The sequence below is a fragment of the Montipora capricornis genome, chromosome 12 (assembly GCF_036669925.1).
Source record: "Montipora capricornis isolate CH-2021 chromosome 12, ASM3666992v2, whole genome shotgun sequence".
NCBI lineage: Eukaryota > Metazoa > Cnidaria > Anthozoa > Scleractinia > Acroporidae > Montipora > Montipora capricornis.
In genome coordinates this window covers 14,715,813-14,734,694 of record NC_090894.1, presented here as the reverse complement: position 1 = coordinate 14,734,694, position 18,882 = coordinate 14,715,813, and the positions used below count along the sequence as shown (strand labels likewise).

The window sequence follows — 18,882 nt, the reverse complement described above, 5'->3', positions numbered from 1 at the left end:
ACAAAAATAGATATCGGACCTCGATCAGTCGGCAAATATACAGTGCCTCCTTTAGGATTCATGTCTCCCCATACTTCCGACATTATTATAATAATTTTTTGCCAGGATACAAAAAAGAACGTCAGTTGAATAAGTTCGCAACGGGGACAACAGGGATATTAAGTTGTTACGTACCTAATTACGGTTTTTAGCAAAAGAACGCTACAACCACATAGCAGATTTCAAATATCATTTGTTTTCACGCAGAGTTTCGTATTTGCAAATGGAAAGCAGCCTTTACAGGAGTTGTTTAGCGGTGCCGTGAATCGTCATGCAATAATTATGCAAATATTGTGGGAGTATTCTATAAACAGTTTACGCTCTGCCTATTGTCTTTTGACCAATGAGAGTTCATCTTGCAAATTCCTCAATGGCTGCCACAGTAGACAACTGATGCAGAGTATATGTGAGGTATTCGATCTATGTCACAGCTTTACGATTGTGGACAGATTATACTGATGTCGGTCGGAAATGTCGACAAATTCACTATTATCTTGAATGTCACCTGAAAACAAAAAAATCCAGGTCCTTGCCTATTTGTTAGGTTATATTCCTTTCAAGATTATGTGAGCCTTCTCTGATACGGCGATATGGTCCGCCAAAAAGCTTACGAAACGACAAGCAGGGAAAATTTAGTGGACTATGAACTAGACCCTTTCGATAATTCGTTGAAATCGGATACGGCTCAACAGATCATTCAACAATGGATTGAGGTATGTACGGTCTAAACTGGACGTTTTGGGTCTCGGTTTACCAACATCACCTTCGAAAGTGCACGGTTTTTCGGCGCGGCGAACAAGGGCTTATCGCCTCCAAACGACGGTTAAAATTTACTAACAAAGTGTTTAACTTTATCTAGGAGGCAACTGGACGACTCTTTCGTTCGTCACGATTCATCGAATCTCTCCAAGACGGGGTTCTCTTGTGCAAGTAAGTTTATAACCATCGCCTCACTTTGTGGATTAGTTCTCGTCCCACATACCAAGCTCTGCTTGCATATTTGTTCTGTATTTTTACAGTCTCGTGAAGCGAATACAACCAGACTCAAAGATAATTCAGGATGTTATCGAAGACCCAAATCCTCAAGAATGCCAGGTATTGAAAAGCACTTCTATTTATGATCGTGTGATTTGCGTTTTGTTGATTTCCGTCGAAGTCCATTTCACATGTTGCATGTCTCTGTATAAAGCATTATTAATTGTGTGGTTTCTGGGTGTTTTGTTGAGCGAAGCGTGTGATTTTTAAGCGTAATATTTCTTAAGGTTTATAAATTTCACGCAATATTTAGAGATCGATAGCTCTATTTTTATTTCTTCTGGTTGTTGTTGTTTTCTTGAAGTGAATGTGATGGTTTATGCGTGACCCAGTGTTATCAAATCTTAGACTTGAGGATATTATTGCAACTTAAATTTTAAGGGACATTAGGCGTAATTTGTACCCTGAACAATGTATTTAGCTTATCTCATGTTCTATGTCGGAATAATTATGTTTTGGTGCAACGAGGTGCAGTGTATCTTGTTGCAACTACCCTTCCAACGATAACCTTGTTGGCATGAACTTAACGTGTTGTGATTGAGACCGGAAACTTGTTATATCGCAAAGGAGGATGTAACTGTCATTTTAAACCCAGAATATTCCAGAGATTGCTAAATTCTTAATTCGTTTCCATATGGCTATTGGATAATTGTTTCTTTAAGAGCTCCATGGAATATTCAACTGCGATTCTCTGCATGGTCTTGGGGAGAGCATTTATTCGTGATTGTTGACAAACCCGATGTCGTCTGAACGCGTTATTTCGTTCAAATTACTTGTCTTTAGTTAACAACTGACATAGACCCCGCAAGATTTTTTATAGCTCTTTTTATCAACTGTAATGCTTGCCATATTTATCAAAATGTGTTCCCAAGCTATATTCTTCATCTTTTTTTTTCAGTTGAACTTTTCGTTACCTTTTCCATGTAGCGTGTCGCCAAATGCACTGATCTTCTGAAACTTATCTCATTGGGATATATATTAAGAGTTGTGCTTGACCAGCATTCACGTAATCGGTTTAAAAATTCCAAAGTATGTCATGTCGCCTGCGTTGTTTGAACTTGGAACACGAAATATTGAAAGTTAAATTGTTTCCTAAATCGATCATTATTTTGGCGATCTTCATGTTGCATTCACTTGACCTTGCGAAATAATCTGGTGTAATAAGCGTGTTCTAAAAAAATATGCAACGCTGTTCGATCTTAAATTCCTTACATTTAAAAGTTAATCCAAACTAATTCTTAGTTTTTATATATAATAATGTTATTATTATTGTGTAATCTTTTTCGTATTTAAAATATTCAATTCACATCAGACCCAATTGTCTCTTAGAGACAATTAACAGTTGTTATTCTCTGTAATGATTGAATTGCTTGGAAAAATTAGAGTGCAATTAATTTAAGGCTTCTCTTTTATCATTCGGTAGCTTTTTGTGCACATGGAACTTGTGCAGACAGTTGTTGGATATAATTTCCTTATTTCTGTTTTTTGTCAATTGTTGTTACATTAATACTACAAAATTTTGTGTTGTATGAAATATAAATGAAACCTCCAACCAACCAAGTTTGTAAACGATACTGTAATGGCCTACATTGTATGTTGCTTCCACTTTCCACTTTAATTCTTTTGAATAACATACATGTGTCACTGTGGTTGAAGAGACATGGTAGTGCTTGGTCAAAAAACTTGTAACTCATAAAATATTTATTACATGTCTTTTTAATGGAATCCTTTGAGAAAGCACACTGCATTCTTTATCAGAGCATATGGAGAATCCCTTGAGCAATCATTTTTTATTTTGAGAGAAATGAGGCTGCAACATTGGTCTAAATAATGAAGTTTACAAAAAGGTACATTCAACGTGTGAACAATTACAGATGCGCACAAAAACTGGCAGCATTATTTGAAGTTGGGTTGTATTTTGTCTTAAAGTATGCACTAATTAAGTGACCTTGATTTTCCATGTATACCTACTCTTGGGGATTCACAGCTCAACATGCCCTTTTTTAGCTTGTGCCACTCAGTCAAGGCTGTGTACATTTCTTAACAACTTTAACAGTTGACTCCAGAACAATATTGATACAAAGAAACATGTTCCAGCTTTACCTGAAGTGTTTAGGCTTAAATGAACTGCAAAGCTGCATTAGAATATTAGGTTAAGGTCATGCAGGAAATACTCCCTTGGTAAAGTTTTGAATTGGTTTCCTGTATTAAGCCACCTTTGACATTGCTTATTTTATCTCTAACATTTATTAGCACTATACCCCAAGTCTATGGGTACAGTGTTAAGCTACATAATTTCACAAAGATCTTTCCAGTGGCCTTTAGGCAAAAATGTGAAAGTGTTTGACTTTTTTAAACAATCCTGCTGCTGACAGAAAAATACTCTTTATTGTTTCATGTTAATAAGTAACAAATGTTAATAAGGTGGCTCAAACTAGTTTCAACAGTAATAATTAATGAGACTGTCTTCACTCAACAATACATTTTTACATAATGACAATGTTGTTGTACCATTTGAAACACCATTTTTTGGTTAACAACATGCATTTATTATTGTAGCATAGTGGGTTACCATGGCAACAGAACAACCTATATTTTCATGCAAAGGCTTGTTGTATCTAAAAAATAAATGTGTTGATGTGTCCTGACTGGAAAGTGATCAGCAGGCTGAGATAAAAGGTTTTCTCCATTGTGAATACTTACTTTGTAGAATAGTTTAAGCTCTTTTGAACTGAATCTCGTTTTTTTTTTAAGTGTGAAGTCAAGTCTCTTCCCTTGAAAGAGTTTTCACCACACTGAGATGTATAGCATTTTCGTGTTTTAGAGCAACTTTCATATGACCTTGAAAAATAAACGTAAAAACAGAACGTCAGCAAAAATGCAAAACATTTACATGTAATTGGCTTATTGAATAAAAACAAACTAGCACAAATTTTCATTGGCTTAGCGAATGCAGTTGCAAACAATGTCATCTCTCCATGGAACTTTCTGGAAAGCGATTGGCATTTCACTTTGACGTCATTTGAAATGCAGTAATGTGATTGGGCAATCAAACTGTTTATTGTCCATGTTAGGAGTTTTCTTGGTGGGAATAAGGAGAATCATTGTGTAGATTGTGTGGTGAGAAGGTTGAGAATGTCTATCATAGTTTGAGGGGGTGTAAGAAGTTAACTCAGAAGAAATACAAACAAAGACGTGACGATGTTGCGAAGGTGGTCCAGTGGAAACTGTGTGAGAAATAATGGATTAGAGTTGAGCGAAAAGTGGTATGAGTATACATACACCTGAGAGTGCAGTGGAGAATGAAAGAATCAAGATCTTGTTGGATGTCAGTATCCAACGTGACCATGTCACACCAAGCCTGACATTGTTATCATCAATATGGAAGACAAGAACTGCTTTATTGTTGACATCGCTATTCCTGGAGATTCAAGACTCAGTGAAAAAGAGGGTGAAAAGGTTGAAAAATACCAAGACCTGAAGAGAGAAATTATGAGAATGTGTAAGGCCTATAATTGTTGGCACCCAGGTGGAGTAAAAAGAAAGTTAGGCGACTGGGTTGGGAAACTGGGCATTACACTCCAAACAGCATTCCTACAAAGGACTGCACTATTAGGAACAGCAAGGATTCTGAGAATAGAGCTTGATATATAATCTAAGGAGAAGAGATCGTGTGGAACCCTTGGTCATAGTTTATGACCCGTTTCGTCAGGTTTTTGTACTGGCAAAGATCAGCCTGTGAAGATGGAAATAATGATAATGATAATGATGATAATAATAATAATAATAATAATAATAGACATTACGATATTCTTTACAGCACCTCCTTTATTGTTTCAGATAAACTTGAGGACATTTTTACACGTTTGTGAAGATCTTGGTCTAAGTGCCTGGCAACTTTTTGATCCACAAGATCTACAAGAACAAGATAATGTAATGTAAGTTTTATCAAAACTTGGTTTTTAGGGTTTTCTAGAGGATGTTAAGGCTAATAATGATGATGATGACATTGACAACAAAGACTGAGATGATGATGATGATGACAACTAGAGGCGAAAAGCAGAGCATCAGGAGAATGACCCCTCACAGTAAAGAATTTAAAAAACATAGTCTATATTTGTGTATAACCTTGGGTCCACACTGAGATCAAACTCAGGTCACATTGGACAGGTGGCTTAGATACATGTAATTCTGGTTAACAACTCGCTTAGTGGAGGTTGGATGGCTGGGATATCCAGGGGCTTCCACTTTCGGCAGTTATCCCCTTGATAGAATAACGCCCCCATGCATGGCTGGCACAATGCCACAACCCAGCCATTATCCCCCACACCAGGAATTTAAAAAACAGGCACCCATCACACTGAACTATCAGAGGAAAAAAGGAAAAAAAAAAGGGAGGAATGGGGGGATGCCAAACTAAACTCACGTGAACCACGCTTGAGGAAAAAACTCCTCATACTGCCAGAACATATACCACAATTATTACGATGTACGGAACTACTGCACATATGCCTACAAACCAACCACTAAGGGCGCTCTTAGTTGTTAACTCTTTTAAAGGGAACCTCTACTAAAACAGGAATATATCTTTAAAATAGTTAACATAATGCTCTCAATCAAAATTGTTCGAACGTTTTCCAATGGAATCGTTTGTATCTGAAATAAATGAATTTCAAAAATGCTTGTTTTGGTTTTTAAATTTCGCGGGCGCTGCCATCTTGAACAATTGTGATGTGTCATGGTGGCCCTATTGTCTTAAAACAAAAGCTCTTTGTGCAAATACAAAAGAGCAACCATAACACGTCAAAATTACCGGTATTCAAGATGGCGGCACCCAGGAAATTTGAAAACCAAAACAAGCGTTTTTGAAATTCATTTATTTCGGATACAAACGATTCAATTAGAAAACGTTTGAACAATTTTGATTGTAAACATTATGTTAAATATTTTGAAGTTGTATTCTTGTTTTAGTGGAGGTTTCCTTTAAATTGCATTTAAATGTATTGAAAGGAAGGATACAAGTTACAGTGTACATGTATGTCCAGAGGATAATTGCACTACACTACATATTTCTTGCCGCAATGGGTTTGTTCTTGAATGTTTTATAACAGTAACAGGGCTTCTGATAGGATGCGAAAAAAATTTAAAGATTATGCAGAAATTTTTGGCCATATTACATGTATGCGTAAACATGCGTTGATTATGCGGAAATGACACCGGATTATGCAGAAATTTAAATAATTTATAGAACTAATAATTATAGGCCCATCCAATGTATTTACATGCTTATGGTAAATCAGGTGTCGAAATTGCGACCAATATGGTCACATTTAATATTTATGACTGAATTTTTCCCTTTGCGATTAAGATATCCGGACGAGTCGGCAATTTGCGACCAGCTTCCACCATTAAAATAAAAGTGTTAGTAATCGGCATTTTGCCGAAACTTCTTGTCATGAATTTTGTTTCAGTTTGGAGATACGGAGCAAAATTGTGAAGTGGTTGAACCACGATCCATTCCCTCAGTCATTCACCATTTTCAGCGGGTTGCGTATTGCGGGCTTGTATTTTGTTTTGTACAACTTCATGACAACTTCATCGCAATGAGTGTCCCTACTTTTTGCTACTATAACTTGCGGCCAAATTTTCAAAGCTTGTTGCATCTTTTTTAAAAATTTCGAGCCTAGGATATGCTATGAAAACGGTTTAACTAGAGTCCAGGATCTTTGCCGAAAAATGTGTGGAAACTTCCTACGAACTTTCTTGCGAACGAAATGGCGTGTTTTCTTCAATGTTCAGGAAAATGAGCGTTTCAAAGTAGTCAATCTCTTTGGTTTTTTTGTTTGTGAGGATGGTCGGCAGCTGCTTTATCACTAATATCAGGCATTTCTTCAGTTTTATGCGGAAAATATCATAATTATGGGGAGGATGTGGATTTTAGGGAATTATGCGGATCCACATCGCCGCATCCTGTCTGATGCCATGCAGTAATAAAAATAATAAAATAATCTTCCCTTTTTGATTTTCTTTTCATAGAAAATATAAATCGGAAGATGAAGTGATTCAGAAGGTAATTAGAGATACAAGTAATTAAAATTATCTTTCAATTGGGGAAAATCAAGTTGATGTAGGGTGCCGTGGTGATAAATTATTTTTTTATGACATGATAATCACATACAGGTATGCAATCATTGTTTTTTTTTCCCTTAAAAAATACGTTTTCACTCAAATTATATACTTGTACATTTGTATTTCTGGAAGACATGACATACATTGTAAGTATTTACCACACAAGTGATTTGTGCTTTTGGCAAGTTCTGACTTCAGTGTAGTTAACTGGAGGGTGATAAGTTAATTATTGGTACCTCTGAGCAGCTAAAGAGAAGCAAATTGGCTTCATTTTGAAGTAAGTTTCTTCACTGTTGTTAATAACAATATTTATTGAGGATTCCTTCTTCATCCTTAAGTGCTTAACAGAAGGGTCCTCCTACATGTAAATTAACTCAAATTAACTCCACTCTGTTAATTCAATGATTATTGTTCACTATTAATGTTACTGATTTCTGGAATATCTACCTTATCGAATGAGGTTTAATTTTTGTGCTTCTTGAAGCATCCATAATTTCATAAGCCCTAGGCACCGGCCAACTCCCTCTCAGATAAATGATTATGTATACACTTTTTTTGCTATGAACCATGTACTTTGCACAGGTATATATGGACCAACGTAGAGCAAGGAGGTGGGCTCTCAAATTAACTTGAACTGACGTGTTTCAGTTCACCCATCATTCTGAGTCGAAAACTAGTTAAAAAACTGGAACAAAATTTTGAAAGATATGCTGGGAGAAGTGCAGGCCTCTACAGCCATTGGGACCAGCCTAATCCTCTAGAAAAAAATACTTAGTCTTTAAGTTAAGTCTCTTGAATCCTTATTTCATAATGTGGATAACTCATATCTACATACATGTAAGTGGCTCAGACATAATTTTATTATTGGCCACAGGTTGTCAGCACTCTTTACTGGCTTGGTTGTACTGTTCAAGGGATGTCTTATTACAAAGGTCCAAGACTGGATGTCAGCAACTTCCAGCGTGAAAGTGATGGCACCATAACAGTCAAGGTATTAAAAGTTGCAAGGCCAATTAGCATTATTTTTTTAACAAGGGCTCCAGAGGAATATGGGACAGCTCATCACCTTTTAACTGTCTTTTGTTGTGCCAATGTTGCTATAACTGAGAGAGACAAAAATACATTAAATGTTCCTGTGGTTTTTTTGATGATTGCAGTAATCATTGTCACCTTTGCTTGCTTATTATGGAATAATTTTTTGTTAAATTGACTTCTCATTACTGGGCTTCTGGTAGGATGTGGAAAAAAAATTAAAGATTATACGGAAAATGTTAGCCATATTATGTGTAAACATGCGTTGATTATGCAGAAATTACCCCGGATTATGTGGAAATTTAAACAATTTATAGAACTCATAATTAGGCCTGTCAAATATGTTTACATGCTTACACTGTATGGTAAACTAGGACTCGAAATTGTATGCAACCTGTACAGTCTGAATTTTTTCCCTTTGCAATTAAGAGATCTGTAGGAGTCGCCAATTTTCGACCAGCTTTTCACCAGTAAAGTAAAAGGGTTAGCACTTGGCATTTTGTTGAAACTTTTGCTAAAATAAATAAAATGATTAAAAATATATTTTGTTTCAATTTGGAGATACATGTATGGCCCAAAATTGTAATGTGGTTGAACCATGATCCAAGCCCTCGATCAATCACCATTTTCAGCGGTTCACCATTTTTCAGCGGTTTTTTTTAGTATTAGGGGCTCCTAATTATTTTTTTTTGTACAACTTCATCGCAATGATTGTCCCTACTTTTACAAATGAGGCAATTTAATTTGCGACTATACATGTAACTTGCACCTAAATTTTCACATCTTGTTGCATCTTTAAAAATTTCGAGCCTAGGGTATGTTATAAAAGTGGTTTGACTAAAGTCCAGGCTCATTCCCGAGGAATGCGTGAAACTGCTTACGAACTTTCATCTTGCAAACGAAATGCTGTGTTTTCTTCAATGTTCAGGAAAATAAGCATCTCAAAATAGTCAATCTCTTTGGCTTTTATGTTTGTGAGGATGGTAAGCAGCTGCTTTATCACTAAATAATATCAGGCATTTCTTCTGTTTTATGCGGAAAATATCGTAATTATGCGGATCAGCATCACCACGTCAGATGTCATGTCATTAATAATAATGTAAGCTAACTTAATGATCATTTCCTCTGCTACTGTTCCTCTTTCCCATCACATTAATTTTATGCTACTGACCATGTTAATTTTGTGTACACAAAACATTAGCGTTGACTGCTGTTAGTGTTTCACATCAATGTCAAATTTTGTGCCCCCTTACAAGGTGCTTTTCAAAAAGTTCAGTATTGCTACATGAACATGTAGTAACTGTTGTTAGATCTGACATTGTCGAAAACCTGACATTGTACTTGTTGAGAGAAGGGAGAAAAAGTGCTCCATTGTTGATATTGCAGTCCTTGCAGAAGTTACATGTAGATGTTGTGAGAAGGAAATTGAAAAAGTGGAAATACTTTGTATCAAGACCTGAAAAGAGAAATTACTGTAATGGTACGATCTGGGAGGTGAGATCGGTAAATGTTGTCCTGGTTGTGATAGGTGCGCTAGGCTCTGTGACAAAAAGGTTTGAAAAATGGTTTGATGTAAATAGCCATGTGGTGCAAAAAAACTGCCTTGTTGGGAACGGTGCAAATCCTAAGGAAAGTTTTAGAGCAATAGGAGGAAGGCAACCCATTGGCATGTGGTCATTTGTTTTGGCCCACCAAATAGTACTAGTGTTAGCCTGAGCAAAATGCTTTTCCAGATAATAACAACTTCTAAAAGAAAGTGAATTGCTACAAGAATAGAATCAGTTACTCTAATGATAGAAATGTAGTTTATTTATTTAAAATATAATCATAATGATCACTATATTGTATAGACTAGCCTTCTGACAGGATGCGCGAAAAAAAATTAAAATTGTGCGCTATTTTGGAGGCGAATTGTGCGGGAGTTTGTAAAAGCTACTGTTAATGAAAGCTGTGTCTTCTTATTCCACTAGGATTTACGAAAATTATAATATCTGACAAACCGTCCATCCTGTTATTTTCACTCTGCATTAGAAAGCCACATGGCCTTATTTAACAACACCAGCCTGTGATTCGCTGTTTGAAAACAATAGGCACAAACCGCCAATGAAAAATAGAATGAGAAGTAGACCCGTGCACCCTGTCACAAGGCCTGTATAGAAAGTACATGTTTATGTAGGCTCGAATGACCAGCCATTTTGTGTGCCTGCGTTCCTCCTCGCACACCATGGCGTTGTGGCTTCCTGGGTCCTGTTTAAATAACTAATAATAAAAGTGAAATTTAGGGTGTGGTAGTAAAACAGAGTTTCCATGGTGACAGTGTGAAAGTGCTCATAGGGTGGTTCCCCCTTGATTAACCAATCATGAATGGTTAAGCAAAGTTTTTTCTATCACTAAACATTTTTGTTTCGGTTATCATGGGGGCATTGCATACATGTATTTATAAAATAAAACATTAAAGACAGTCTTTTGGTCTTGAAGGAAATTATTATTATTTTCATAAAATTGATCTACAGTTTTCATGATAATTTACTGTACTCAGTGTCTGCTTTAAATCAGTGTCATTCGTGGAGATTGTTTAATTGTTTACTGCATATTTACAATTATGTGATAAATTTTTAGATATTTGCCACTTGGCACTGTGGATAGATATGGGTATCAATGAAGAACTGATAATGACATGACGTCAATATCTGCTTTCCCTTGTTCTCAAAAAACAAATTTTTTATTATTGCAAGCCATGTACATATTTACGTAGAAAATGACATGGAATGTTCTGTCAATATTTACTTTTTCAATCTTTATTTTTAAGGTCACAAAAGTTAAAAAAACATTTTACTCTGTCCTTGTCTTATTGTCTTTTTTTTAATTATTATGCAAATTGCAAGATGCCATAGCTAACTTTAGTTAAGTGCTGGATGTTGGACACATCTTGTGTAATAATGTTGTATGCATTCTTTCCCGTATTAAGTTAATTTGCCATTGACATACTATGAGCATTTGGCTCAACAAAGGCCTTACAACCATTTTCAATCCTCTTTTAAAAAGTTTAAACCTACTGGTAGTGGAATTTTCCAAATTAACGTTGTGGAACATAGGACTACGTAACATGTACATGTATGCATGTATTAATCCTTTTGGAAGAAACGTACAACCAAGCTGATGGCAAAGGGTTAATTTTGGTGCGTGATATAGCTCATTCTCAATAGAAAAATGGTAATGTAGTGTTTAATTTACTTTGTAGAAAATATGTTGAATTTTCCAAGATGCTGAACCCTTTAATGTTACGTGCGAGGGATTTTTTTTTTGTTTCTTCTCAGTGTTTCCCTTTCTTTGTGTGGGTGAAAAATTGACGCAGTTTTCATGTGTAAATAAAATTTAATCATCAGGTTGACTTAATAGCATTTCAAGCTTAATGCATGTGGTATTGAGAAAACAAGTGTCAGCTTATGCATGAAGCTTCAGTCTGTTTTTACACTGTATGATGTCAGATGAGCCCGTGTTGCTTTTTTCCACCCAAATTGTTGTCACGTAGACGTATTAGTATTATAGTTTGCCTTTTATACAGTGCTTCAAATTGTGTTAAACTGATATGCTGTACTGATTAATTAAGGTGGAAGAAACTTAACCAGGTCTTGTGGTTTATTCCTAATCATAGCAAGTGATTGATTATCTCATTTATTAAGCAGTCCAAGGATATGAATGGAATTTGGATGGAAACTGCATTTAACTCATAAATTTATATTTATATTTATATTGGCTTGGCCAGGGCCAAGGTTTGGCTTGAAAAGATACTAGTCTCAGTCTGACTGTAAAAACTTGTGGAATTACATTACATGCATTTGATGTTGTATGAACGTGCAGCTAATCGCTCTTAATTAACAAGGAAGTTAAGGATTACTAGCTATTTAATTTTCCATTTGTGAGGCAAGCTTTTACCTGGTGTCATTCTGATCAAAAAAGCTTATTTCTTCCAATGAATTAGTGGTATTCTTGACAAAGTATTTAATTCTTCTTGTTTACATATATCTATTTCCTATACAGACAATCAGGAAAATAATAATAATTATGATATGATGTAAAATGGTTTACTACATACGTACATTGTAAAAAAAAATCCAGTGATATTGTCCAGCTAAAAGGAACTACAAATGTAACATGTAAAGTGCAAAAACTACATGTATTATTTTTACAGAACATACAGTAAGGTGCTTGTCTGTGGACTGGCTGGAATATTTTACAAAATATGTGTAAAGAACTGAAGCGCAAACTGTTAGTTTTTGGGTTGGGGGAATAATTGAGAGTAATAATCATGAGAAAAAAACTTCTTGAAGCAAAAGCAAGAGCTGATTAGTATATTACACATGTAGTTAAGTCAAAGAATCATGAAACCAGATGGTGAGTGAGGTTTCCCCTACAGTGCCAACCCTGAAGAGTTTATTTGAAGCATAAGTTCCTTAAAGAAAGTACTCTTAAGTTTATTTTTGGTTTTCCTTCTTTCTTTCTTGTAAGTAATTTTTGCTCTTTTTTGTTTCTTCAACAGCCTAATGCCAGACCGTCTGGCCGTGATTATTCCTACATTAGGATGGATGCTCCTCATATTAATGGCGCACTTCCACAGAACAGAAGGCCAACCCATCTCACAAACGGCTATTCTGAGAATATGATGGCCAATGTATGTTCTGTCTTGTGTATCAAGCATTGTTATCACTAGGGCTTGTTCTTTTATTATGGAAACCTGAATGGAAGATTATTTATCATTGATTAATATGTTACTCACCAATATACATACAAAAAATTAGTACTCCCCCATTACTTATAATGTTAAGATATTCATCAAATTTAACCAGCTACGGTTGCAAAAAGTACCTTGTCTTCAGTGAAAATAGCCACATTTTGCACTCTAAGTAGAGGGAATCAGTTGGGTATTGGGTGAAGTGGAAAATACCATGATATTCTTTGTTAGTCCACCCAAATTTTGATTAAGAATTTTTTTTTGTTTTCTTTTGGAACCATTGTAAGTCCCGAAAGAAACTGGGAACAATGCTTATTCAGAATTTGTGTGTACATACAAAGAGAATTATGGTATTTTCCTCTTCAGGCAATTGTCAAAATGCAATAAATTTAAATTTGAGAATGTGGTAAAGGAATTCATTGGTTGGAGCAGGATTTTGAAACGAGATCATTCGCATGCAAATTCAGCGCCTTAACAATTGCACCATGCCCACTTCCTGGTGATTGCATTCTGCATTATTGGGTTTGAAATTCATAGCCTATGGCATTAGAACTTGTCATTTTACATTTGTACTTCAATAGGGTTCAGATGATGCCGTGGAATTTTCTGTCAATGTCAGGATACTTGGAGATGAAAAGCGGTTTGGCTTCTCAGTGATGGGTGGTGTGGATGAAGGATTCCCTCCAAGAATTGATGAAATCTCACCAGGTATAAATTTCAGACTAAAATTACCAAGCCATTGGTTCACTGAAATGGTAGAGCTCCTCACCAACTTTTGGAAGATTTTGGTTTGCAACCGCATAATGACCAAAAAGGAGGGTTTTAAAGGACAGTGTCATTTTTCAGACAGGGATTTCCTGGAGTTTCTGTTGTAGGTCAGATGAAATGGTCTCCTTCAATTCAGTCGGACCAAAATATTTGGGACAACCTTTCAGTGGTCCACTTTAACTGGTCTGATAAGTCAGACGGAAATGATGCTTGGCATGTGACTAAATTGTTGTCTCCATTAACTCTTGCCCACCTCAAATCACGCGATTTTCCCTAACTTGCTGTGAAAGTTGTGCTAAGAGGCAGTGGCTTCTGAGCTCGGAGGATCACATCATGCGGCGGTTTAAGAGTTACAGTTAATGGTATAGGTTTGGAAATTTAACAGTCGGTTACAGAAATTTCTGTTCTTTTTTTCTTCAGCTAAAATCATTATGATGTATGATTTTTATAATGAGATGACATGCATGTTTGTGTAATGTTCAATCAGACCCCATAGACTAACTTACCTCTGGAATGACCTTCATTACATGTACTTTTCCTCTTAACTTATTTGTTATAAAACAAGCGGCTACAGGTAGCCTACACTTTGTTTGAAGGATTTTTAGCCAATTTCCTTTAAAGTTCACAGTATTTCAGTGGTTTTAACTGCATTGATTCCAATCAATAAGAGTAAACGGATGCTTTACAAGTTTCTACAATGGTATTCAAAAATATTTAGTACTTTTTCTTAACAATACCGGGGGAGTATTAGCCAGGTGAGATGAGTTGTTACCTTGTCATACGATAACCAGATATGGCATTGCGTTCAGTGAAAACACAAGAACTTGTTTCCGATCATGTACACAATAATTATTCTTTAATACACATTTTCCTGGTGATCTGTCGCATAGAGTTCCATGGTCTAGTGGTCATTGACGTGTATAAGGAGATACAGAGTTCAAATCCTACTTGGGCTGCCTTCTCTGGAGAGCATTGCTGCGAGGCAAAGAAATTTTACACATGCGCAACCAAATCGCGACACCAAAAGAAATTTTAAAAAAAGAAGAGTCAGAGCCGAATCCTATTATTTGTTCTTTGAACAAAGTAATAAGTGGATTTAGAATGAAGAGGGCTAGAGTTTGCACACCCTACATGTAAGTACATGTAAGTAATACACAAGTTGTGTGACTAACAAGGTTTGCTTTGTGTCTTAGATTCTCCTGCTGCCAAAACTGGCCTACTTGTAGATGATGAGATTCTGGAAGTTAATGGAGTGCCTGTAATGAATCTCTCTCACACTGAAGTTATTTTAAGTATTCACAAAGTATGTTAATATTATCTTATCTTAATCTTTTGTTACATCACTTGTTATTGAAATAAGGTCAGAGCTAGTGCATTAATTTTCTGGACCTTTTATCATGTTTACAGCATGTACTGTAAGGTTTTGTTTGAATTTCAGTGTCTAAGAAACAGAGTTATTGCTCTGAAGGTCAGAAGAGGACGACAGTTCTTCTCAGGTGAGTCTTGCAACATGTTAACTTCAAGGAGAACCCAACTGACAAATCTTCTTTCTCTAGCCATCTCCCTGCTTACCAGTAACCATATACACTACTTGTCAACATGCAAGCTGTCATAGGGTTCATAATAGAATCTTGTGTAATACATGACATCTGCCTGTTCGTGTGAAGGCTAGTACACCTACGTCTTATCTCTTATTAGTGCAGATACCTCCAGGAATGCATGTAATTAGAAACATGCCAATTTTGATAAGCATCATGAAGTGTCAGCCTTTCTTCTTTTCCCAACTTTAGCATTAGACAATAATTAACATAAAAAAGTGGCCCCTAAAGTCCTCTCCTTGATTAAAGATTTACAGGTGCATTTGCCTGAACCTAAAAATAATGTTATCCCTAAACTTATTCTTTGAAATAGATAGCAAATGCTTATAGTTAATGGGACACTTTGTGTCATTGTTGAATCAAAATTTGGTGTGCATCTAATTATGTCCATTTCTGTGTAGATTTGACCTCACAGCTTCCAGTCAGTCTTTTGCAATTTTGACAAGTAACTTTCTTACCTTTCCTTTACTTGTAATAACACCAATACATTTATTGTGTCTTTCGCAGGGGTTAATGGAACAGAAAATCATAAGGATCTCAATGGAAAAGTGGACGTAAAGACAAGAAGTAAACTTCATAAAATTATCAATGACCATGAGAATGACCCCCAATTTGAGTACTATAACTCAGACGCAGAATCAGAGGGCTCCCATTACAGCCAAGAATTTCATGGAAACAGTGACGTTGGTGTAATATCACCTGGTTCGGGGTGGAGCAAGAACATTGAAAATAAGAACTTTGGGATATCAAGCAAAAACATAGGACAGTCAAACTTGCAAAAGCACAAATCTCTGTCTACGCCTCTTTTTGATTTGACAAAACTTGATACCATTGAGGCAGATGTGGATATTGAAGATGGTGGCACTTACGCCCTTCAAAATGAAGCTTACGATACCGATAATGAGGAGGAAGACTCAGGTGGGCTCTCGAAAAATCAATTATTGATTTTCCTTTCTTTAACTGTTACTCTTGGCTTGATAATGATTGTTGTGATTTAAAACAACAGTACTGTACACTGTATTTTGTTCAGCAAGGCATTGTATCCGTGCCTCTGAAGTCATATTCAATTCTTTACTGATTATTCAATGAAAGCTAAATTGAGATGGAATGTCATGAGCATACTGCTATAAATAATGGTTTTTGTGATTAACCAGTTTGCAAGGCTTTAGAATCCTGTCAACTAGCTCATTAAAATGTAGAGCAGAACAGTTATGACACTGAACTTGTAGTGCTTTGTACTTTCAAAGCCCCCACCCTCCCCCTACTCCACTCTCCTCAAAAGACAATACCAATTTACCCTTAGATAACTCATGATACCTACCCTACCTGATCTACACTGTCGCCTGAATTTCAGGTGCCTTTTCTGCTCACTAAGTCACTCAAGTGACTTAATTGGCGAGCGGAAGAGGCGGCTGAAATTCAGCTTGTGCCTAATCCAGAGATGAACTCGGAAACTCTGTGGTGCTAGAGGGATTGTTTGGTTTGGAGTTTTAAATGCTTAGTTTTTATAATAGGCTTATGCGTCTACTGGGGAGATTGAAGTTTGTGCAAGTTATTTGGGCTAATTGTTTTGGCCCATTTTGGAATTCACCTGACCTTACTTCTCTGGTGTCATTTTCTTTCAGGTGGAGCTGACAAAGAACTGCTGTTCCCCTGTATGAGTGAAGTAAAAGGAAAGTTTGACTCCGGTTCGGATTCTGAGGAGCTTGCATTTGTGGGCAGTTTGTTTGAGCAGAAACATTTTCAGGATGCTACCAAAGTGAGTAGATCGATCTCAGTGTACTTTTAATATCACTTACATCTGAAAAGAATTCTTTCCAAAATGAAAATCCCTATACAACGTAGGAATTGTTCAAGTTACAAGTCCACTACTTTGATGAGGTTTTAAAGGTTTGTGGTACCCTACGTTTGCACACATTTTCTGCGATGATGTAGTTTTTGGTAGAGGGAAATTACAGTCTGCAGCACATCTTTGTTTTTTGCCTTTCATTGTTAATGTCGTTGTAGTTCTTTGAAGGCTACAATGTAGGTGGATTGGGCACTTAAGACCAATCTATTTTAGGCTATTTCCGAGTTCATGTCTGCCTCAGGACTCTTCAAAGTGAGTCTAAGTGCGAAGTCTTTCTTATGAAAATTGGTTTTCATTCATGTGTAAAGTAGAACTGATTACCATCAAAAAAACTTCGGACTTAGAATCTACTCGCTTTGATGACGAGGCAGACATGAACTCGGAAACGCACTTCGACGATTCTTATACTTCCTTCATGTAGGTATACACAAAAATGGTCGAGCTTGAAAGGTCAGGGCGAGGACTAAGTGCAGTCACACCAGTGGTTACAAACTCACAGCATCTTTCTACTCAGGTGAGGTGGAATATTTTACAAAAATTTTGTTTCTGGTCACATGATTATTCGGTTACAACATTAGGGACGAGGGAACTTAAGCAACGACGACGGTACCAATTTATCTTTTGGATACTTTGCCCATATTTTAGGACGTGAACGAGACTGAATAATCGCGAAAGACTTGTGGTAAAGTCAAGTTATATTTTGACGTTTTCGTCGATCGTGGCCGTCCCTATTATCACGAGGCAAAGTGGGTAGGATTTTCATACCACGACTCTATTTGTCTCTCCCGCAATTCTTTTCTATAACTTTGCTCGTGTGACCATATGCCGTGATTACTTTTTAAGTGTGAAAATACATTGTTCGTGGTTAGTCTTACGAAGCTCGTTTCATCCCGACCAAGGGACTCATCAGAGACACGAACAATGTATTTTCGCAAGTAACTGTCAACTTTATTGTCAATTTTCACTCGTGAATTTGCGTGGTCTGGAATCCTTATGAGATATAAGGCGATTGCTGTCATCAATTTGTTAGCGAACGGGCATGATGCCCAAAGAGTTTTCCAAGCAGAAAGGTCTCTGATGAGTCCCTTGGTCGGGATGAAACGAGCTTCGTAAGACTTAACCACGAACAATGTATTTTCACATGTAACTGTCAACTTTATTGTCAAGTTACATTTTAGGTATCTTAAAAAAATGAGTGCATAAATATTGTTCTAATTTTTGTTTCAGTTAAAGCATTCGTTGCAAGCTACAAGAGACTCGAGGGATGCGCAAGAATTAATTGAAATTTTACAATCACCAAACTTCCAGGTACATTGTATTTTTTGTATTAACGAACGAAATGATATGTGAAATGAATCTTATATTGAACTGCGGTTCAAATGTAATCAAGTGGTTACACGAGGATCTTAGCTTCACTTGATGACATATCCGCAGTTCAATATATGTTTCATTTCATAAATCATTTCGTTCATTGGCTCATTCATCACGAGACCATATGAACCCCACAACATCAGTGGCTTTATAGCTCAGTTGGTTAGAGCGTCGCACAGGCATCATGAGGTCACGGGTTCAAACCCCGCTGAAGTGCTGCGAGGATCATAGCTTCACTTGATTTCATATCCGCAGTTCCTATATGATCCATTTCATATATCATTTCATCATTGGCTCCATTCCTCACGGGAACATTAGAACCCACAAAC

At 36.5% G+C, this 18,882-nt stretch overlaps 1 protein-coding gene across 2 annotated transcripts in view; it reads left to right on the top strand.

The window, feature by feature from the left end:
- Positions 1-402: 402 nt before the first annotated feature.
- The window catches only part of LOC138027616 (protein PALS1-like), a 29,067-nt gene continuing 10,587 nt past the window's right edge, over positions 403-18,882 (top strand). Inside the window, exons 1-14 of one of the 2 annotated variants that reach the window (XM_068875168.1) lie at positions 403-752; positions 899-969; positions 1,059-1,134; positions 4,915-5,012; positions 7,111-7,144; positions 8,078-8,194; positions 12,776-12,907; positions 13,549-13,675; positions 14,929-15,038; positions 15,174-15,231; positions 15,841-16,251; positions 16,959-17,092; positions 17,604-17,696; positions 18,410-18,490. In XM_068875168.1, coding sequence (XP_068731269.1) covers positions 630-752; positions 899-969; positions 1,059-1,134; positions 4,915-5,012; positions 7,111-7,144; positions 8,078-8,194; positions 12,776-12,907; positions 13,549-13,675; positions 14,929-15,038; positions 15,174-15,231; positions 15,841-16,251; positions 16,959-17,092; positions 17,604-17,696; positions 18,410-18,490 — 1,665 coding nt within the window. In that variant the 5' untranslated portion in view covers positions 403-629. Of the gene's footprint in view, positions 753-898; positions 970-1,058; positions 1,135-4,914; positions 5,013-7,110; positions 7,145-8,077; positions 8,195-11,309; positions 11,449-12,775; positions 12,908-13,548; positions 13,676-14,928; positions 15,039-15,173; positions 15,232-15,840; positions 16,252-16,958; positions 17,093-17,603; positions 17,697-18,409; positions 18,491-18,882 lie in introns of those variants that run through there. The other variant, XM_068875169.1, reaches the window with a different exon arrangement.